We start from the raw sequence: 23,917 nt of genomic DNA, 5'->3' as shown, positions 1-23,917 counted from the left end.
GATGGATCCTGGCTGAAAGCAGAGAATACTAGAAGAATGTTTATCTGTGTTTTTTTGACTACGTGAAGGCATTCGACTGTGTGGATCATAACAAACTATGGATAACACTGAGAAGAATGGGAATTCCAGAACACTTAATTGTGCTCATGAGGAACTTTTACATAGATCAAGAGGCAGTTGTTTGGACAGAACAAGGGGATACTGATTGGTTTAAAGTCAGGAAAGGTGTGCGTCAGGGTTGTATTCTGTCACCATATTTTTTTTATTCAATCTGTATGCTGAGCAAATAATCCAAGAAGCTGGACTATATGATGAAGAATGGGGCATCAGGAAAGGAGGAAGGCTCATTAACAACCTGCCTTATGCAGATGACACAATCTTGCTTGCTAAAAGTGAAGAGGACTTGAAGCACTTACTAATGAAGATCAAAGACCACAGCCTTCAGTGTGGATTACACCACAACATAAAGAAAACAAAAATCCTCACAATTGGACCAAGGAGCAATGTCATGAAAAATGGAGAAAAGACTGAATTTGTCAAGGATTTCATTTTACTTGAATCCACGATCAACAGCCATGGAAGCAGCAGTCAAGAAATCAAAAGACACATTGCACTGGGCAAATCTGCTGCAAAGGACCTCTTCAAAGTGTTGAAGAGCAAAGATGTCACCCTGAAGACTAAGGTGCGCCTGACCCAAGTCATGGTATTTTCAATCGCCTCCTATGCACGTGAACGCTGGACAATGAATAAGGAAGACCGAAGAAGAGTTGACGCCTTTGAATTGTGGTGTTGGCAAAGAATATTGAATATAGCATGGACTGCCAAAAGAATGAACAAATCTGTCACGGAAGAAGTGCAGCCGGAATGCTCCTTAGAGGCAAGAATGGCAAGACTGCATCTTACATACTTTGGACATGTTGTCAGGAGCGATCATTCCCTGGAGGAGGACATCATGCTTGGCAGAGTACAGGGTCAGCGGAAAAGAGGAAGACGCTCAACAAAGTGGATTGACACAGTGGCTGCAACAATGAGCTCAAGCATAACAAGGATTGTAAGTATGGCGCAGGACCGGGCAGTGTTTCGTTCTGTTGTGCGTAGTATTGCTATGAGTCGGAACCGACTCGAGGGCACCTAACAACAACACTGAATATGAAAGCAACTGTCACATAATAGGTATTCACTAATTATTCATGCCCCTCTCCTACTTACTCTTAACAAAAGTTCCTTATTTATTTAAGTCATAAGGGAGAGGCTGGGAATTATCCGGCTGAAAAGAATTCTCCTCCTCTATTTCCCCTGCCAAGCTCGTTTTCCTCAATAAACATCCTCAAACCCAACTGGCTGTCACTTTTCCTCTTTATCAGTTGCTGAGTAGCATTAAGATATAAATTGGGCTCCTCTTTGTTTAACTTCTGGCAACTTCTGCTGGCTTTGTAAATTAGTGGAATGGTAGCCAGTGTACACCTACACACAGAGAAGGGCAACCAGAAATCCTGTAGTGAAAAAGGAAGGCGGTGCATAAATTCCTGGCAGCCTTCTCCGAGATAAAGAAGGCACATCCTCCCTGCATCTTCAACAGGTATCACCTGCACCCAAGATTGGTTGTTCCTTTGAGGAGGCTTTGTTGAGAAATTATTTACATACCACACAATTTATTCATTTAAAGGGTACAGTTCAATGGCTTTTAGTATATTCACATATGTGCAACCATCACCTCAACCAATTTTAGAACATTTTCAAAACCTCAAAAAGAAACCCTAGACCCTTTAGCATCACTTTTTAATCTTTCCATCTCTTCTAGCCCTAAAAAAAAACCACTAATCCTGTCTCTATAGCTTTTCCTATTCTGGGCATTTTACATGAATGGAATCATATAATATGTGTCTTTTTGACCAGCTTCTTTTACTTAGCATAATATTTTCAAGGCAAAAAAGGGATCTTCTAATAAAATTGAAATAACAGGGAAGGGTACAATTAATTGCCAACAGCGGACTAGCCACTAAGACTTCTAGGTCAAAGTATGCAAAACTTCTTACAGAGTGAAATTAGGACAACCACAAAATGCAAATCAGTAGAAGTCAAAATTTTAAACAAATGCCAGATATTCAGTTGTGCTTTGTTCTTATTATCTTAAAAAAAAAATCCAAATTCTAGTTGTAGACTAGCTTGTTTAAACATGTTTATTTACACACATGGGAATATGAGTGCTCTTGTTTCAGTCCAAAGTGGGCTCCGCTGAAGGACTCCTGATCGATAACTGAATCCACTACAGACAAAATTGTTTTGGGTAGCCAATACTAAAAGAGAATAGTTTTATAATCCACCCTTGGTGTAACTACATTTTCTCATTTTGCAGATAACAACCACCACTTAGTCCATGGAAGCTAAATAGTAGGGAAGCAAGCCAACATTTTCAAGGTAGTACTGCCAAGAATGGCTGGCAATGCCTGGGTGAGCCTCCAGTTCACACACTTGAAAAGGGCCAGGTCTTAGGTTTGAATATAACACACATGATAAAGGAGATACTGTATTTCAACGTGAAAGTCAACAGTTTGCTTCGACTACCATATCTTTTTCTCATAGCAGATGCAAAAACAATCAAATTGTGCTGTCTTGGGATATTTGTGAATCCATTAACATTATAAAAACAATAAAATGACAAATCATAAATAAAATATCCTACATGTCACAGCACCAGCACTGCTTTAAGCCCATAAAGGGCGTATTGCATGGGTGCAATATGGATAGACCCTATAATTTTAAATGACATTTTGTCATTATATAATATGGTTTATCAAAGTTTTACTTTTTAATGAAAACTTGAATTTTTTTTAAGGTAGTGGGTAAGATACTAATTATAACAGAAACTCTGGAAGTGTTCAGTATGCCAGGAAAAAGACTATAGTGTGTGCACTGGCTGAATAACTCAATCTAGGGATCAGACAGTCTCATAGGTGTTGGTTTATGAAACTAGGGAGAAGATTTCCAGGGGGAATAAGTCATCAGAAAGCTATGAGTCAGTAGGGCTCATGTCAAAGGCAAGTATAGGGCAAGAGTGGAGTGGTACAGTCTGCAATCCAAGGTGCCCAAAAGAACAGCTGACTAGACATCACAAGACCTGAGTTTCAGTCCTGCTTCTTCCGTCTAGCATTACCTTCTTTGGACTTCAATTTCCTCATCTATAAAATGAGGGTATGGGCTTACTTCACAGAGCTACTGTGAGCCTCAAATGGGATAAAACATCAACACTGATTTTTAATTTGTGAAGCATAAGGTAAATGTAAGTGGGATTTGTATTGGTTGCCAGGGAATCCCCCAGGACAAATCAAGAAGTAAAACCAAAGATCCAAGCAGCAGGGTTTCTAGAGACCTAAAGTTAGAGCAGCAAGGGGCAGCTTTCAGCCTCAACTGCTGGAGCAACTACTTGAGAGATTCTGCTATCCCCACCCAGCCTAAGCAGTAAGTGTAGATTTAAAGGGCTCCCTATCTAGCTACTTTAAGATTCTGGGTGGTGCAAACAGTTAATGCTATTGACTGCTAACTGAAAGGCTGGCAGTTCAAATCCACCCAGAGGTGCCTTGGAAGAAAGGCCAGGCAATCTAAATCCAAAAAATCAGCCTTTAAAAACTATGGAACATAGTTTTATTGTTACAAACATGGGGTTGCCATGAGTTGAAGTGGACTCAACCACAACCAGGTTTTTTGTTTATGTGTTTTTTATTTGGCTACTTTTCTCTGACCTTGCATTCTAACTGGCTCTAGTCTCCCTCTTTGTTATGCCATTTCCTGATAAAGTTTGGGCAGAAATGCTGAACTCAGGATCTAGACACTATACTTTCATTTATAACATACACTTTTGAACTTCTGCTTTAAAATATTTTTTTTTCCAATATTTCGATGTACTTATATTTCTATGAATTGCTGCTAACCAAAAAGTCAGCAGTTCAAATCTACCAGCTCCTCCTTGGAAACCCTGTGGGGCAGCTCCACTCTGTCCTACAGGGTTGCTATGAGTCAGAATCAACTCGATGGCAACAGGTTTTTTTTTTTTTAGTTAACATAGAAATTGTCTAATACCAAAAATTCATTTAATTTCTTATATATAATTTCTGCTTATGAGATCTAGAGATTAAATATGCTTATTCTGGGAATATAAAGAAGGCAGCAATAACCACAGTGATTAACCAAAGGACTCAAGACAACCTAGGGGGCAATCCAAGTCCCGCACCTTAAAAGCTCTGTGATTATGGTCCAATTATCTACCCCCCCACCTCATTTTCCTCAAATGGGAATAATAATAGTACGTACCCACCTCTTAGAGATTCAGCAACAACTCTTGGGGTGTTATGAATTACTCGTAGTGAGTTAATATTTGTAAAGCACTCAGAACAATGCCTGATCCACACGGTGTATTTTAAACTGTATCTTTCCATCAAATTTTGATAGGAAAGAACGTTTTCACAGACATGATCGGAAATTCCTATTATAAACAAAACTCTTCCGCTATTTTCTTATCTTATTCATATTATTTTGTCCATTGACTCCAATTATAACACAAAGAACTATCTAACTAGAGAACCCAAAGAACTATTAGGAACTTATGCTACTGCCTATTAACTAATTGCGAAAAAAGAAACTCAGAGGCATATTATGCATGGTGTCTTTACACAGCTGTTGGCCAGATCTCTTATTTGAGCTGTAGATATTCTATCTTTGGGATACTATAATCCTAACTTGTAATGAATGAGACTCAGTTAGGGCCACTGGCTTGAAATGTCACACAGCAGTAATAAATACAGCCAGCAGCCAATTTTCATCACCATAGAATACTTTGCCAAGCCTAACAGCAAAGTACTTTTACTCATTTAATTGCCATTTATGGGAAGGTAAAAAACAAAAGGCGCTTGTTAATTCCGTGTTTCGTTTTTCTGTATGAGCCACGGGTGTAACCTATACGGGTCTTGTCTATAATTTGTCGGTGTGAAAAGATGGAATACCATGGACGGACTTTGGCTTCTCTGCCTCACTTGTACGTCCTTGGGGTCTCCTGGTTCTTTGTCAAAATGATCCTGTGCAATGTGGGATCCCTGTCATTGTTTTACTACCACCGAACAGACCAATCCAGCCAAGGCACAGCTTGCTGTAAAAACAGCACAAGCAAGTGCTTACTCTGGTGTAAAGACTCCTTTCTCATATACCTGAATCCACAGCGGTATTTTGATGAGGCTAGGGCCGGATTCAGGCATGTGAGAGCCCTAAACACTGATAATCTGTGGTCCCCCCTCCTTTGATTACTCACGCATTCGAATGGGATATGTAAGTTATATATATAACAAAAAAAACCAAACTCATTGCTGTCAAGTCAATTCTGACTCATAGCAACCCTATAGCGACCCTACAGGACAGAGTAGAACTGCCCCATAGGGTTTCCAAGAAGCCGCTGCTGGATTTGAACTGCCGACAGTTGGTTACCAGGCAAGCTCTTAACCACTGCGCCACCTAGGCACTCTGTGTGTGTGTGTGTGTGTGTGTGTGTGTGTGTGTGTGTGTGTGTGTGTGAGCTATCCATGATGTAACTTCTTTTAAATGTGACTATAATATCCACAATTGAATGCAAAAGCTGCATACGCCATTTTAGTGGAATGAAATGAACTGGATTATACAATTTTTTGAGGATGTAGGGTACTAAGATTTTTACTATAAACCACATTTTCTACAAAAAGAATATTCAACATATTCTACAATAAAGATAAAGAGTCAATGAACTTAGCTGTTGCAACAATCAATAGTATACTCCTAAGAGACAAAACCCTGGTGGTGTAGTAGTTAAGAGCTACAGCTGTTAACCAAACGGTCAGCAGTTTGAATCCACCAGATGCTCTCTGGAAACCCTATGGCACAGCCCTACTCTGTCCTATAGGATCACCATGAGTCGGAATTGAGTTGACAGCAACAGGTTTGTTTTTTGTTCTTTTTTTTAAAAGACCCGCTGAGATAACAAGTTTCAATTACATGAGAGGGGACTGTAATTTTGTGACTGAAAGTGTAGAAATAGAGGGTGTTGAAGTGAGCCCATGACACAGATAAGTGGCAAAGAATTATCCTACGCTAAATTCAGACTCTACAATCACTTCTGGAGAGACTCCTCTAACTTCAAGTATAAAGTCTATCTCAGTTCCTAAGTGACTTTTCTGTCACTGAATGCATAAAAGGTTGCCCTTTTATGGACTAACATTAACATCTTCACAACATTCCAGATACCTGAAGGTACTTAAAGGGTTGATAGATCTGGTGGCATCTTCTTTTGAGCTTCTGAAATTATGTTTGACTCTACTTACAAAGTAAAAGTGTATTTACTAATGCTACTACCATTACCACAAAGACAAGAACAATTACTACCATTACCACAAAGACAAGAACAATTACTACCATTACCACAAAGACAAGAACAATTAGAGTAACCATCAGTGTCACTAGCCCCCTGCTACCAGCAGCTTTCATCTACGGAGCAGCTGCTTTGGTCCAGGCCCTGTGCTAGATGTTCTGCATGTACAATATCTAACCCTTATAGAGCCTGTAAGGTAAATGTTATCATTTCCATTTTATAGATGAGGAAACTGAGGCTTAAAGAGGTTAAAAGCTTATCCCAGTGGCAGAGGCTGATTTGCAACTGAGTCCATTCAGCACCAGAGTCCATGTTTTTTCCACGGCAGTATGCTCTCAGAGCTCCTACTGACTGAGCACCTGTTACCTGCCAGGCACGGTGTTAATCGTTTTAAATACATATTTGTAATTCTCAAAACAGCGCTAAGAGGTAGGTCACAGATCATGAAACTGAAATTAGGTGGTAACTTCTCCAGGAGCTCATAGCTAGTAGTGACAGAGCGAAAATTTAAATGCCTGGTTTATCAGTGGTGAAACGAAATAAACCTAAAATTTAAGTCTTTCCTTTGGCATAAGCTAAATAAGGGAAATAACTCAATATCAACCAGTTTAGATTTAACAGTAAATAAAACAAAAATAGACTTATCTGGCTATGTCCTTTGTGTTAGAAAATAATGAAACCTTTTTAGAGTTTCAAACACTAAACCAGTCACAAAAGACTAGAAACCAGAATCAATTTTAAGTCACGAAGACTAACACTTTATGGTTCTAGAATGCTTCCATAAAACATTTTAAATGATTGTTCTTTCTCTGAAGAAAAAAAAAAAATCCTCCAAATAACTATAGTTTATCTTCACAATTCTGATTCCTGGGTCGTGTAAAGAGTTTGTGTTCAGCTACTAACCTAAAGGTTGGTGGTTAGAACCCACCCAGCGGCATCATAAAAGAAAGGCCTGGAGACCTGCTCTGTAAAGATTACAGTCAAGAAAGCCCTATGGAGCAGTCCTACTCTGTAACACATGGGATTGCCATGAGTCTGAATTGAATCAAAGGCAATGGGTTGGGTTGTTTTTGTTTGTTTTTTTTTTGGTATTCTCACAACATTCTAGAGATATAGACAAGGAGTAAGTTGCTTTTCTTTTATAGAAAGGAAAGGTTCACTAAAGAACAGAAAAGCTAAGGGAAGTTTATAGCCCTGAAGCTCGAGCCAGTATCCTGACTCCAAGGTAGGCGTCCGCCCACCCACTGAAGAAGCTCTGTTTCTGGCATTGGCTGTACTTAGCCTGGACGGAAACTAATCTGCTGATCTTCAGAGGATTACAAGGCCTACCCACGATTTCCAGCGCAGCAGAGAACATTAATATTTGTGTCTAGGTTTGGGTTTCAATTCAGTGTGAAGATGATCATTTTAATTCACTGCACTGACTTTTAGCTAATAGTTCATTTCTAATCAAAACACTGGGTGCCTTAAATAGGGAAAATAAAAAGGAAGCACCGTTTCCATCATACAGCAAAAAGTAAAATTACTACCCAAAAGGAAGTATAGGCAGAGTATTAGTAAGAGTAAGAGAAACAATTCACATTTATTGGGCACTCACAAAGTGCCAGTCACTGTTCTGAGTACTTCACATGCATTAGCTTATTTAATTTTTTAACAACCCACTTATTATTTCCATTTTGGAGATGATGAACCTGAGGCACCCAAAACTCACTACCGTCGAGTCGATTCTGACTTATAGCCACCCTATAGGACAGCGCAGAACTGCCCCATAGAGTTTCCAAGGAGCACCTGGCGTATTTGAACTGCCGACCTCTTGGTTAGCAGCTGTAGCACTTAACCACTATGCCCCAGGGATTCCAGCTGAAGCACAGAGAGGTTAAAAACTTACCGAGGATGACACAGCTGAGTGTTACATTAAGTAGACTGGGCATTTGAACCTAGGCAAAGAATCCACTCTCTCAATAAATTGTTTACAAAATAGAGTATTAGTCAAAATCCTTACAAATGACATTGCCATTAATGGCAGCTAAGGAAAGTCTGCTCACAGTTTGCCATGCCTTCTCTATGCACATCACTGGGCTGTCTGATGGCAACAGATAGGGCTGACCCAGAAGAGTAACTACTCTATTTCTATGAAAAATAACATCATATTAATGTGTTTACCAAAACCAGGCTGAAAGAAGCAAAAAGGATGAATTTTGGGGAAAGAGGAAACCATGTTCAAATTAGTTCATGTAAAGAAAAAAAAAAGTGACAGGCATTGATTTTTAGAACATCTACACCAAGAGTCACAAGTATTTGCACAGCACAGACATTTTACATCAGTAAACTTCAAACCATCACTGGAATGGTAAGCTATTCTAGGAAGAGAATCACCTTTTTCCATCCAACACTATTACTCCATTTCTTCTGTCATAGCTCCTTTGCTTTTAAAATAATGAGGATGATCATTATTTTATATTTACTGAGTTTTTACTTTGTGCCCAAAGTATGGAAAGGATTTTACATTTAATAACATAAGCTTTCATTTAATATTCACAACAGCTCTATAATGTAAGTATTACTATTGTCTCCATTTTACAAATGAGGAAACTGAGATTCAGATAGATGAAGAAACATACCCAAGGTCACATAGCCAAGGCATAAATTCATTTTTGTCTGACTGAAAGCCCATAATATTAATCATATGAGCCCAGCAAATAAGTGTGGCTGCCTGACTGTCCCTCCTTATGCAGAGGGCCATGGTAAGAGCTACATACCCAGCCGAGTTCCCCCACCTTCCAGTTTTGGACAGAAATGAATGAATGTGGTCAGATGGCTCAAAAGAGCCACACTGGCCAAGAACCACTAGAAACCTAATTGCTTTAGTCCTCTCTTTAGAAACAGCTACGTTCTCTCAGAAGTAAATGAAATATTATAAAGATAATCTAACTAGAAAAATATCCCAAAGACAGACCAGTACGTTTAGTCTTCAGAACATTTGTTAGTACAAAGTTCATCACAGTTCTGAAAGAAAGGAGTACTTCAAGACTGAACTAAAATGCAAGAGGCTCATTCAAGCAGAGAAGCAAAAGCCCCTATTTAAAATTTTAGTCTAAAATGTATTTTCACCTGAATAAATGATCTATACCTGCATATTACTGCATTTTGATAGGAAATAACAGAACTAGGTCAGATAAGAAAAACTACTATGGAAGTGTTTCATATATTTACTGAGGTAACAGAAAAAAATATTAAATGTTATTTAGTAGCATTTCATTAGAAATTTAATACATCAAGTAACATACTTTGTTAGAAATTTCAATCCATAATTATGCATAGTAAGTCTTTGAATAGATTAAAATATGCTCTGTTACCACTATGGTGATAAAATATAAGAAAAAAATGCCTTCCCTCTTATCACTCTTCTGCTCACCCCTTCACACATACTCTGACTGCCTGAACCACTGTGCTTCTCAGAAAGTACCACACATGCTTTTCCTAATGTTGGTGATGCTCATGGTGCAACTCCTGCCTGGAAATATTGTTCCTTCCCCTTTCTGTCTGACTAAGCCGCCACAGTCGCTCTCCTCAGGAAGCCTCCTGGATGCTCTCATCTGTGCTGACATCTATGGTAGCATTTGCCCCACTGTTGACTGGTCTGTACAAGAGACTAAGAATCTTTGAGCACAGAGATCACTCTCGGTGTTTTATATTCCAACACTTAGCACTTAGCTGACTGCCTGGTGCTCAATAACTCTTTTGATTAAATGAATGAATATAGATGGCAATATTAAGGCTCTATAGAAATAAAAAGGAAAATGTGTTTAAAATGCAAATCTTCCACAATTTTATTCTGGCCCTCACTGTCATCATGGTGTATTTTTAAAAACCATGCAGAGGGATTTACTGGACATTGTCAAGTGTCTTTCATTAAAAACATTTCACATCTCCCCAACCACATAAATTTGCTGTTACTTCAAATTGATTACTGTTCAAAATGAATACGTCAATTCAGATAGTAAAAATGAACATACATATAGAATAACCCGTTGCGGTTGAATCGATTCCGACTCATAGCGACCCTACAGGATGAAGCAGAACTTCCCCACAAGGTTTCCAAGCAGCTGCTGGTGGATTCGAACTGCTGACCTTTTTGTTAGCAGTCATAGCTCATAACAACTGCACCACCAGGGTTCCATCGACATATAAAGTAAAACCATCACAAAATCGTGAAAAAAGTCGCAATGGCAGTTAGACTTTGAAATAAGTAGGTGCTGCATAATTCTACCACTGATGATACCTCAAACAAGCCATTTATCCTTTTTCAGTTTCTCCATTCGTAAAATGGGCCTCCTCCCTTCTGATCATGAGAGGATAATGGAAGTATTTCATCTGTGAGAGTTTTGGGAGGTCTTCACAATAAGAGTAGTATTTCCAAAAGTCTTATATAAATCCAAGGTAAAGTTCCTATCATCATTCATTACGGTAATAACCTTTCACTACCCTCCAGCTCTTGTTAGCTAATAGATTCGTTACTTTCATAAAGAATCAAAATAAAGGTCACATGGGTGGGCACAAGTGTCTCTCCCAGGTGCTCAGTTACAGCCAGAGGCCACAAGAAAGCTGGTCACCTGCAGTGGCCCGGACTGAGCGCCTCGCGACCCCGTTGAGCTCCTACCCCAGGAAGCGGACCCCAGGGCTTTCACCGAGCGGGATCTAGTAGGACTGACCATGGAGGGGACTCAGGGTCAGGGGGCAGAAGTAGACAGAGGACCTAAGGAGGAGAAGGTGGGATTGGAGCGCTGGGAGCGAGGAGTTTACCTGCCCTCGCCAAGGGGCGCGGGAAGCGGGTGCGGAATGAACACTCCACAGTCGGACGGTGGAGGCTGCTGCTTCTTCTTGGAGCGCCAGATGTGGAAGGTGCTGTGCTTCTTGGGGGCCCTGGACGTACTGAACTCTCCGGAGTCCCCACGAGGTGGCGGCGACAGCGGCATCTCGTCAGCCTCCTCCTCCGGCCTCTCGGACGCTGCCCTTTCGGCCTCCCGGCCTTTGTGGAAGAACATACCCGGTCGCCGTCTCGCCCGCCTTTCCCAGCGCGCCGTCGGACCCCGCCCCTTCGCAGGGGACGGCAGAGGGTTAGAGTACAACCCCAGAGCCGACTGCGAGCAGCACAGGAGCCGGAGCCCGCGCGCCGGCCGCCGCAGCCCGACAGCCACACAGCGCCCCCGCGCGGCACTGGCGGCGCAGGGCGCGAGTTCAGGTGAGGTGCGCGCTCCGCAAGTCCCTAGTAGGGCAGACACGGCCCCCGTCGCCTGCTTGGCGGCTCGCGGAGGCTGTGGGGCAGCGACACCTGATGGACACACTAAGCACCGCGTCTCCTGAGAATACATTCCCCGCTGTGGGCTGGGAGACTTAGCTGGGTCAAGTTTCAACAGAGCCCCCGGTGCTTGTGCCATCGGTCCCCTGCGGACTTGTTGATCGCTCGCGGCCTGTGCCAGGGTGGCGGGGTGACTGCTTAACCATGAGCCCCGCCTAGAGAAGGATTGGGAGAGGCCCATCCCGTGGCCGGGTGCCCAGCAATTAGGACTATTCCGTTTTGGCCTTGGAGGGCTTGGGCAATGTCCTCAGCCGAGTAGCTCCTGTTCCTGTTTGTAAACACGAGTGCCTACTCCTCTTCTCTCCCTTTAAGAGTCTGAGTAATTAATTTGTACTTCCATCATAAAGCATAAAACGATGAAAAACAGAAGGGAATCAGCCATATTCTTCAGGTCCCAAAAGGCTTAATAGAGCCCTCAAGGTGAATTAAATGCCCGTCCCACATGATACTTGTTGTCTGCTTTACGAATAATGACTTTTTTTCCTAACTCGCAATCATAATTAAGTAGCAAGGGCAACTACTATTTAAGCAAAAGCAGTACATAAGCAATTATTTTGGGCATCCTTAGAGTATAAAAAGCTGAAGAACCACGTACTGCTTAAAAGCTCAATACAGAACAAGTCCCTCTTACACTGTAATACCTTCTTCTTTCTTTTCCTCTTTGAAGATCCAGTTCATTAACCCATTCCTTCATTCATTTAATGCACATTCATTTTTTTTTAATAAACACATAGCCTCCAGGCAGTAAAAATGCACAAACTATACATAACTCAAATTTTACATATTCACGTGGCTTGGGGTTGTAATTAATTTTTAATGGGTAGTTGACGATGTCTAGAAAATCTTTGGGTATGTGCTTTTTAAATATATCGTTATCAAGATATAGAATATTTTCCAAACCTCAGATGTCTCACTCCTGCCCCAGCCAATGCATACCTTCCCTTATAAAAGTAAACTATTATCATGACATCTATCACCATAGACTAATTTTGCCTGTTCTGGAACTTCATTTAAATGGAATCACAATATGTACTCTTTTGTCTGGTTTCTGTTGTTCGATATTATTATTTTTTCTAGAATTATTCATATTTTTGTATGCAGCTGTTGTTCATTTAAAAAATTATTATGGTAAACTCATACCTCTTGACAATCACACTGAATGTAAATGCCTTAAATGCACCAGTAAAAAGACAAAGAGTGGCAGAATGGATTGAAAAAAAAGACCCATCAATATGCTGTTTACAAGACATATACCTTAGACACAAAGACGTAAGCTAAAACTCAAAACTGGAAAAAGATAATATCAAGCAAACAATAACCAATAAAAAAGCAGGAGTGGCAATATTAACCTCTAATAAAATAGACTTTAAAGCAAAATCTGCCATAAAAGATAAATGATTAAAGGGTGAATCCACCAAGAGGACATAACCATAATAAATATATACCCACCCAATGACAGGGTTCCAAAATATATAAAACGAACTCTAACGGCATTGAAAAGAGAAATAGATAGTTCCACAATAATAGTAGGAGACTTCAACACACAACTTTTATGAAGGACAGAACATCTGGAAAGAAACTCAACAAAGATAAAAAAGATCTAAATGCCACAATCAACAAACTCAACCTCATAGACATATACAGAACACTCTACCCAATGGCAGCAAAGTATACGTTTTTTTCCCAACACACATGGATCATTCTCCAGAACAGACAGCATTTTAGGCCACAAAGCAAGCCTAAATAAAATCCAAAACACTGAAATAATACAATGCATTTTCTCTGATCACAATGCCATAAAAATAGAAATCAATAACAGGAAGAGCAAGGGAAAAACATCAGATACATGGAAACTGAATAATACCTTATTTTAAAACTACTGGATAATAGAAGAAATCAAAGATGGAATTAAAAAAATTCCCAAACTCAAATGAAAAATCTTTGGCACACAGCAAAAAGTAGTGCTCAGAAGTCAATTTATAGAAATACACACATCAAAAAAGGGTCAAGATCAAAACATTAACCCTACAACTCAAACAAATAGAAAGAGAGCAGCAAAAGAAGCCCACAGACACCAGAAGAAAGGAAATAATAAAGATTAGAGCAGAAATAAATGAAAGAGAGAACAGAAGAACAACAGAAAGAATCACCAAGACCAGAAGTTGGTTCCTTGAAAGCATCGATAAAATCAGCAAACCACTGCCAAATTGACAAAAGAAAAACAGGAGAGGAAGTAAATAACCTGGATGAGAAATGAGATGGTGACATTAAAACAGAACCAACTGAAATTAAAAAAAAAAAAAAGATCATAATAGAATACTATGAAAAATTATACTCCAACAAATTTGAAAACCTAGAGGAAATGGACAAATTTCTAGAAATACACCACCACTTAAACTAACACAAATTGAGGTAGAAAGACCAAACAGACCCATAACACAAGAAAAGATTGAAGAGATAAGAAAGAAAAATTCCCAACAACAACAAAAAAACCCTGGCCCGGATGGCTTCACTTGAGAATTTTACCCAACATTCAGAGAAGAGTTCACACCAATACTAGTGAAACTATTTCAGAGTATGGAAAAGGAAGGAACACTCCTGAATTCATTTTATGAAGCCTGCATAACCCTGATACCAAAGCCAGGCAAACACTACTAAAAAAAGAAAATTACAGACCAATATCACTTATGAATATAGACGCAAAAATTCTCAACAAAATTCTAGCCAATAGAACTCAACAACACATCAAAAAATAATACACCACAACTAAGTGGGATTCATACCAGCTATGTAAGGATGGTTCAACATTAGAAAACCAATCAATGTAACCCAGCACATAAATAAAACAAAAGACTGACATGATAATCTCGATCAATGCTGAAAAGGCATTTGATAAAGTCCAACACCCATTACTGATAAAAACTCTGAAAAATAGGAATAGAAGGGAAATTCCTCAACATAATAAACAGCATTTATACAAAACCAAAAGCCAATATTATTAGCAACACAGAGAGACTGAAAGCATTTTCCTTGAGAACAGGAACCAGACAAGGGTGCCTTTTATCACCACTCTTATTCAACAATTGTGCCAGAAGTTCTAGATAGAGCAATAAGGCAAGAAAAAGAAATAAAGGGCATCCAAATTGGCAAGGAAGAAATAAAACTACCCCTATTCGCAGATGATATGACCATATACATAAAGAGATTCCACGAGAAAGCTCCTGGAGCTAATAGAAGGATTCAGCAAAGTAGCAGGATACAAGATCAACATACAGAAATCAGTTGGATTCCTCTACACTAACAAAGGGAACTTCAAAAAGGAAATAAGGGAAACAATACCACTTACAATAGCTCCCTGAAAGACAAAATACTTAGGAATAAATCTAACCAGGGATATAAAAGACCTATACAAAGAAAACTACAAAACATAACTGCAAGAAACCAAAAGAGACCTACATAAATGGAAAGACATACCATGCTTAGGATAGGAAGACTCAACATTGTGAAAATGTCAATACTACCCTAAGAGATCTACAGATAAAATGCAATCCCAATCCAGATTCTAACAGCATTCTTTAACAAGATAGAAAAACTAATCACCAACTTTCTATGAAGAGGAAAGAGTCCCCAGATAAGTAAAGCATTATTGAAATTATTGAGAACAAAGTAGGAGACCTCACACTACCTAATCTCAGCACCTGCTATACAGCCTGGTACTGGTATAATGACAGACACATAGACCAATGGAACAGAACTGAGAACCCAGAGGTAAATCCATCCACCTATGGACAGCCGATCTTTGACAAATAGCCAAAGTCCATTAAGTGAAGAAAAGACAGTCTCTTTAACAAATGGTGCTGGCAAAACTGGATGTCCTTCTGTAAAAAAAATGAAACAGGACCCATACCTCACAGCATACACAAAAACTAACTCAAAATGGATCAAAGACCTAAATATAAAACCTTAAAGGATCATGGAATTAAAAATAGGGACAATGCTAGGAACCTTGCTAGATGGCGTAGATAGAATACCAAACATAACTACAAATGCACAAACAGCAGAAAATAAACTAGATAAGTGGGATCTCTTAAAGATTAAGAGTGGAAACCCTGGTGGAGTAATGGTTAAGTGCTACGGCTACTAACCAAAGGGTTGGCAGTTTGAATCTGCCAGGCGCTCCTTGGAAACTCTATGGGGGCAGTTCTACTCTGTCCTATAGGGTCGCTATGAGTCGGAATCGACTCGACGGCACTAGGTTTTTCTTAAAGATTAAACACTAATGCTTGTCAAAAGACTTCTCCAAGAGAGTAAAAAGAAAACCTACAGAGTGGGGAAAAATTTGGGGCTATAACATATCTGACAACGGTCTAATCTCTAAGATTTACAGAAACCCTTAACACCTCAAAAACAAAAAGACAAACAAATCCAATGAACAAAGGATGTGAACAGACACTTTGCCAAAGAAGACATTCAGGTGGGTAACAAACACATGAAGAAATGCTCAAGAACATTAGCCATTAGGGAGATGCAAACCAAAACTATAACGAGATAGCATCTCACCCTGACGTTACTGTCACTAATCAAAAAAAAAATAACAAATGTTGGTGAGATTGGAACTCTTATCACTGCTGGCGGGAATGTAAGATGATACAACCCCTATGGAAAATGGTATGGTACTTCCTTAAAAAGCTAGAAATAGAAATACCATATGATCCAGCAACCCCACTCCTAGGTATATGCCTTAAAGAAATAAGAGCCATGACACAAACAGACATATGTACACACATGTTCATCGCAACATTATTCACAATAGCAAAAAGATGGAAACAACCTAAGTGCCCATCAACAGATGAATGCATTAACAAACTGTGGTATATACGCACAATGGAATATTATGCAATGATAAAGAATAATGACAAATCTGCGAAACAGCTCACAACATGAATGAATTTGGAGGACATTATGCTGAGTGAAATAAGTCAATCACAAAAGGATAACTATTGTATGAGACCATTACTATAAAGAAACAAGAAAAAGATTTACACACAGAAAAAAAAAATTCTTTGATGGTTAACAGGGATGGGAGGGTGGGGAATGAAAATTATCTAATAGAAAATATATGTTAATACTGGTGAAGGGAAAGGCAATACATAATATAGGGGAAGTCAACAAAACATGACCAAGGCAAGGGAGGACATTGAGAGGAACACAAGAACAAAGGGCAACTACGGTATAACTATAGCATAGACAATCCTGTAACAGCACTATTAACAAACAATAATTTACAAATGGATACATAGATAGATAGGTATGCCAAGAGGTGTGGGAGGATGTAAGGGAACACACCCACCTGCAGATATAGGTTTGGTGGTGGATATTTCTACATTTTTATAACTGTAGGTGCTGCTTATATATTAATATAGACAGAGTACACAAGGGCCACAGTCAGGGCAACTTCTTGGGCAACTTCTTAGTCAACTAAGCACCTCATGAAACAAAGTTCCTAGGCTCAAAGGTGAAGGACCTTTGGCACAACATAGTTCATAAAGACAAAGTTCTGCATCCTACTGTGGTGAGTAGCATCTGGGGTCACAAAGCTTGCGAGTGTCATCTAAGATACAGCTATTGGTCTCCTTCCATCTGGAGCAAAGGAGCGTGAAGAAAACCAAAAAGTCAAGGGAGCAATTAATCCAAAGAACTAATGAACCACAGCCTACGTGACCCCGAGACCAGAAAAACTAGGCGGTGCCCAGGTACAAGTACTGACCACTCTGACTGGGATCACAACAGAGGGTCCCAGTCACAGTGGCAGAAAAATTGTAGAACAAAAAATCAAATTCACGAAAAAGACCAGACTCACGGTTCTGACAGGCTGGAGGAATCCCTGAGACTATGGCCCCAAGACACTTTTCTGAACTGGAACCGAAGCCATTTCCAGAGAACACTTTTCAGTCTGACCATAGACAGTTCATAAAATAAACAATAACACCCATGAGGAACATGCTTCTTAGAACAATCATTATACTGTATCGAATGGGCAACATTTGCCCAAAAGCAAAGATGAGAAAATCTGAACAAAAGGAAATGGGGAACCCAAGACAGAAATGGGGAGAGTGCTGACACTTTGCGGGGAATGCAACCAATGTCCTGGAACACTTTATGTACAAACTATCTAATGGGAAACTAATTTGCTCCAAAAGTTTCATCTAATGCACAATAAAAAAAATTTTTTTTTTTAATATTATGTAGTATTCCATTAGATGAATATACCACAATTTATCCATTCTACTGTGCATGGATATTTAGGTTGTTACTAGTTTTGAGCTATTACAAATAAAGCTGATATGAACCCTCTTAGAAGTAAGCATTCATTTCAGTGGGATATATACCCAGAAGTTCAGTCTCTGAGTAATAGGGTATGCATAATGTTCAGCTTTAATAAATATTATCAAACAGTTTTCCAAAATGATGGAACTGATTTATACTCCCACCAGCAATGTCTGAATTTCAGTTTTTCCTCATTGTAATCAACACTTGATATTATCGATCTCTTTCATTTTTTTCATTTTGGCCATTCACTGTGGGTTCAATTTATATTTCTTCAAAAAGCATTTATTGAGTAAAAAAAATATTTATTTATTTATTTAATTATGTGCCAGACACTGACTTGGTGTGGGGAACTGACAGATGATATAGATGATGTACATCAAAAAGTAAAAGAGTCAGTAGAGGTATATAGGAGGCATTATGGGATTTCAGAGAAAGTTACTAACCTAGCCTGGTCAATTGAGAATAGTTGAGGGAAGTGGTCAGTAAAGGTTTATTATAAATGGGACGCTTGAGCTGGACCTCAACGGGCAAAAGGAGTAGCAAGGAAGAATAGAAATCATATGCACATTCGCTCAAATATGTACATTCAGTAATTGAGTCATTCATTTCTGACTCCTCCAAGTATATTTCCTTATTCTACCTCTCCTTTGTGCCACCAATGAATCTGGAACATATTTCTGTTATCAACTTTTCACACGGCATTGAAATTACTTACTTACATATCTGTGTCTCCTACTAGCCTGAGAGAAACTTAAGGACATTTCTTATTTATCTTTATATTTTGAGGGCATAAATATCCATTCATTGGTAAAATTAATCAAATGAATTGATCTACTAACTTAACTGGACATCTACAATGTTTCAGGCATAGATCTTTTAGATTGTACACTTCACAGGAGCAAAGGTCACGTGTGTCTTTTTCACTGTTATATCCCCAACGACTAGCACAGTTCATGGCACATAGTAGCCACTCAATAATATATGTATTATATGAACCATATTAAAAATTAGAAATATGCATAGAAGGATAAGACAATGTACTTGTGATTAATCTAGCGAGGAAGACAGACACCTAAACAAACAGGTACAATAAAGGTGTGTTTAGTGTTCTAACCAAGGTGTTTTGGTCATTGTTTTTCTTGCAAAAACAGATCCACTGAGGCTTATTTCAATAGTATATAAACTTATCAAGGGAATTAGGTGGCTCAAAGACTCTGGGAGAACTGGAGAGCCAGACTCTAAAGTCCAAAACATGTTTATCCACCCCACAGAGCTTGTGTGGTGAAGACGTCACTTTCACTGTCTCTCAGCACTAGGAGCTACACAACAGCAGCTCCACCACTGCCACTCCAAGAATCAAAGGCCTGTTCCAACTGCTCTTGCTAGAGATCTGCCCCCACCGCCAACACGCATATTGTTCACTTCTGAAAAAAGTCCCACGCAGATACATCTAACTGGAGGAGCCTAGGTCACATAACTGCTTCCTAGCTAGAAGGGAAATTTGAGTTTTCTGCTTTCTACCTCAGAAAAATGGAATTCATGTGGTTAGACATCTCCCAAACACAGCACAGGTATTCAAAAGGCACTAGTAGCCAAAAGCATGAAAGGTGGCCACTGCCAAAGGAAAGGGCAAAGGTCTATGAGAACAGAGAAATGACTAACTCTGGATGTATGGCTCAGGGAATTCATCAACAGGAGATGACAGGTTTATGAGTTGTAGCTGATGAACAGGAATTTACCAAATGCAGAGGAGAGGGCGGGCAGTCCATGAAGAGTAAACAGCATGGAAGAAGTCCCCAGATTGTGAAAGGGCATGTGTTGTTGGTGGAGAATAGTCAGAAGCTCAGGGAGGCTGGAGAAAAGAGGATGAGGTAGGGCAGAGTGGCAGGAGATGACGTGGGTAAAATCAGGTGGGGCCAGACTGCTAAGCACTTGGTGAGCTGTGCTTTTAAGGAATTTGGCCTTAGCCCTGTAGGCAACAGGGACTCATCATACATTTTTAAGCAGAGGAGTGACATGAGCAAATTTGGGTTTTATAGAGAGTACCCTGGATAGAGTAGAGCAGGGAGAAACTAGTAAAATGAAACTATTTGATGGAAACCAGGTAAGAGTTTGTTGCAAGAGGTCAGGTGAGAGGTGATAGAAGCCCACACACCAAGGCAGTGGGGTGGGAATGGAGAGGAGTGGATGGATATAAAGTACATGCAGGAGATGGAATCACTATGACTTACAGTGAGTGAAGGAGGAACAATGAAGTCTGACTATAAGATTAGGTTTCCAACTCAGGTAAATGGATGGAGGTAAAACCATTAACTAAAATCAGGAATACAGGAGAAAGAACAGGGTTTCTGGGTAGGAAAATAATTTAGTTTTGGACATATTGAGGCTAAAGTGCTTGAAGGCTATTAGATGAAGCTGTCTAGGAATCCATTGAAAAAATATGATTCTACCCGCACAGCACAGCCATATTGAGACATAGCAAGCAGTGTTCCCAGTCGAAGCCCCTGTTACCTGGTGCGACCAAGCAGGAACGACTTTGAACCCACGTACAGAGTGAGGCAAGAGTGCTCCCCGCCCTGCAAGTTAAGTGCACTCACCTTACCCACTGCACCTCCCCCAGGCCCTCAGGCCAGAGGTCTGTGGACTTGCAGTGCCCCCCACTGCTATCACCCATCCCCCCATGCACACGATTGTGATCTGGTGACACCCGCCACTGCCCTGTCCCCTGAGCCAGGGGCTCACAGACCAATGGTGTCTGGCCCTTCACTCAGCCAGTCGCCCTGGAGACCCATGAACTGGCAGCACCCACTTGTCTACCCATCCACCCACACCAGAGGCCTGGGGACTGATAGTGTCCACTCCTAATCCCAGCCACCTGAGCTGGGGTCCACGGGCTGGTGGCATCTGCTTATTCACCAAGCCACTGGGAATCTGGGGACTAATGGCACCCTCTACCCTGCCTAGCCAACTGTGGCAGGGGCCCAAGGACCAGTAGCACCCACTCCTACACCCAGCCGACCACACCAGGGGCCCACGGACTGGTGGCACCCACTGCTGTGCCCAGCCACTGGTGCTAGAAGCCTGCAAGCTGGAGGCAGCTGCTCCTACACTCAGCCACCACACTGGGGGTCTACATACCCTCCTAGTGGGCACCCATGGACTTGTGGCATCACCCCTGCCTTGCCCCCTGCATTGTTCCCCTCACCCTGCAATCAGAGCCTTCTGCCCACTCCAACCACCCCCATGCAGACCTGCCCACCCAGGACAATTGTTGAGAGTTTCTGTACCACCTACCCAGTGATCGACAACCTAGGCACCCTCACCCTGACCACCCTGCAACTGACAGTGCAAATTACAGTGCACACCCAACCCAGCGACCAGTGAAAATGATCCCTGCACTCACACCCAGGTGACCAACCGGATAGACACATCACCTCCCCAGCAATGCCAGCTACATCCTCAGCCATCCTGCAAGACCAGTGAATGCAGACCCTCGTTCACACACCTAGCCACTGCCTCACTCACCCAGAGACAAGTAGTAGAGCTCCAGTGCCTTCAGATTAGCTACCAGAGTAGCACGCATGCCCCGCCTACTCAAATATATCAAAACAAAATAAATCGGTATGAAGCAAACATACAAAAAATAAATATAATAACAGTTTAATGCCTTGGAGGCAACAGACAATACCAAATCACATAGAGAAGCACGACAAGATGGCTGCAGCAAGTGACCAAAACAAGGAACCAGAAAACCTCCAGAGTAAGAAATGGTAATGGAACTACCTGATAAGGACTTTAAAAGACTATACATAAGGTTCTCCAAGAGATCAAAGAAAACACAGACAAAAGCAAGGAAAACACAAACAAAGCAATAGAAGAATTCAGAAATATGATACAAGAACAAAACAGACAATTAGAAACCATACCAAAACAGCAACTAGAAATCCAAAAGATTAACAATAAAATTTCAGAAATAGACAACTTGATGGAAGTACATAAGAGCCGAATTCAATCAATGAATGACAGAATCACAAAATAGAGGGCAAATGGCTTGACACTAATTCTTTTGAGGAAAAATCAGAAAAAAAGAATGAAGGATGCCTAAGAATTACGTGGGACACTATCAAGAGGAAAAATTATTGCATGTATGAAATTCCAGAATAGGAAGAGGCAAAACAAAACAAACAAAAAAAGGAATTATTGAAGATATGAGGGCAGAAAACTTACTTAATATTATGAAAGACAAGAAGATATCTATCCAAGAAGCTCAACGAACCCCATATAATATAGATTCCAAAGAAAGTCACCAAGACATATCATAATCGAACTCGCCAAAGCTAAAGACAAAGAAAGAATCCTGGGAGGAGCTAGGGAAAAATGAAAAGTCACCTACAAAAGGGAACCAATAAGACTAAGCTCTGATTACTCAGCAGAAACCATGCAGGCAAGAAGGTAATGGGACAACATATGAATAAAACCTTGAAAGAAAAAAAATGCCAACCAAAAATTATATACAGCAAAATTGTCTCTCAAATATGATGGCTAAATTAGAACATTTCTGGATAAACAGAAATCAAGGTAATTTGTAAAAACCAGACCACCTTTACAAGAAATATTAAAGGGAGTCCTTTGGACAGATGGCAAACAACATCAGACAAGAACCTGAGATTAGGGCACAGGATAGCATCAGCCACATACTAACCCAGATAAATTTTCAGGAATTATTTATAGATAGAACAAAGCTAAGAGACTGAAAAGAGGAAACCAGAAATGCCAATCTGTTATTGACGACAACATCAAAGCAAAAAGGAGGAATAAATGGTATAGTTATAGAACTTTTATACAGAAAGGAAGTCAAGGCAATATCACGAAATAAAAGACTGCTTTAAATTTAGGAAAATAAAGGTAAATTTTAAGGTAATGACAAACAAAACTAACAAACATAGTCATCAAAATAAAAAGGAAGAAAAACATACACATTAAACACAAAATCAACAACAAAGAAAAATACGAAAAAAAAAAATCCACAAACGAAAAGAACTCTGCACAGAAAATTAGATGGAACAAAAAGCCATCAACACCACAAAAAGAAAAGCACAACAAAATGAGAAGAGTAAACTCATACCTATCGATAATCACACTGAATGTAAATGGCTTAAGTGCACCATTAAACAGACAGTGGCAGAATGGATAAAAAAACAAGACTCAGCAATCTACTGTCTACTAGAGACGTATCTTAGAAACAAAGACGTAAGTGAACTACAACTCAAAGGAGAGAAAAAAAGTATCAAACAAACAATGATCCCCCCCCCCAAAAAAAGCAGGAGTGGCAATATTAATCTCTGATAAAACAGGCCTTAAGGCACAATCCACCATAAGATATACACACCCAATGATAGGGCTCCAAAATACATAAAACGAACTCTAACGACATTGAAAAAAGAAACAGTTCCACAATACTAGTAGGAAACTTCAACATACCACTTTCAGTGAAGGACAAAACAACTAGAAAGAAACTCAACAAAGATACGAAAGATCTAAATGCCACAATCAACCAACTGGACCTCATAGATAGATATAGAACACTCCACCCAACAGCAGCATAATACACATTCTTTTCCAAAACATATGAAACGCTCTCCAGAACAGACCACATTTTAGGCCACAAAGCAAGCCTCACTAAAACCCAAAACACTGAAGTAATACAAAGCATTTTCTCTGATTACTACGCTATAAAAGTAGAAATCAATAACAGGAAGAGCAAGAAAAAGAAAAAAATCAAACACATGGGAACTGAATAGTACCGGATAATTTGTTCTTTTCTTGAGACACAAATGTGATTT

General features: G+C 40.0%; 1 protein-coding gene across 1 annotated transcript in view; it reads right to left on the bottom strand.

Annotated features, from left to right (window-relative positions):
• CRYBG1 (crystallin beta-gamma domain containing 1) overlaps positions 1-11,465 on the bottom strand; it is a 246,296-nt gene extending 234,831 nt beyond the window's left edge. The window contains exon 1 of the mRNA XM_049898281.1: positions 11,189-11,465. Within this exon, the coding sequence (XP_049754238.1) occupies positions 11,189-11,430 (242 nt within the window). The 5' untranslated portion in view covers positions 11,431-11,465. The remainder of the gene's footprint in view (positions 1-11,188) is intronic.
• Between the last annotated feature and the right edge of the window lie 12,452 nt (positions 11,466-23,917).

This window comes from Elephas maximus, chromosome 1, assembly GCF_024166365.1.
Source record: "Elephas maximus indicus isolate mEleMax1 chromosome 1, mEleMax1 primary haplotype, whole genome shotgun sequence".
In the NCBI taxonomy this organism is placed as follows: Eukaryota; Metazoa; Chordata; class Mammalia; order Proboscidea; family Elephantidae; genus Elephas; species Elephas maximus.
The sequence above is the reverse complement of the archived record's forward strand: the minus strand, read 5'-3'. Positions and strand labels throughout refer to the sequence as shown.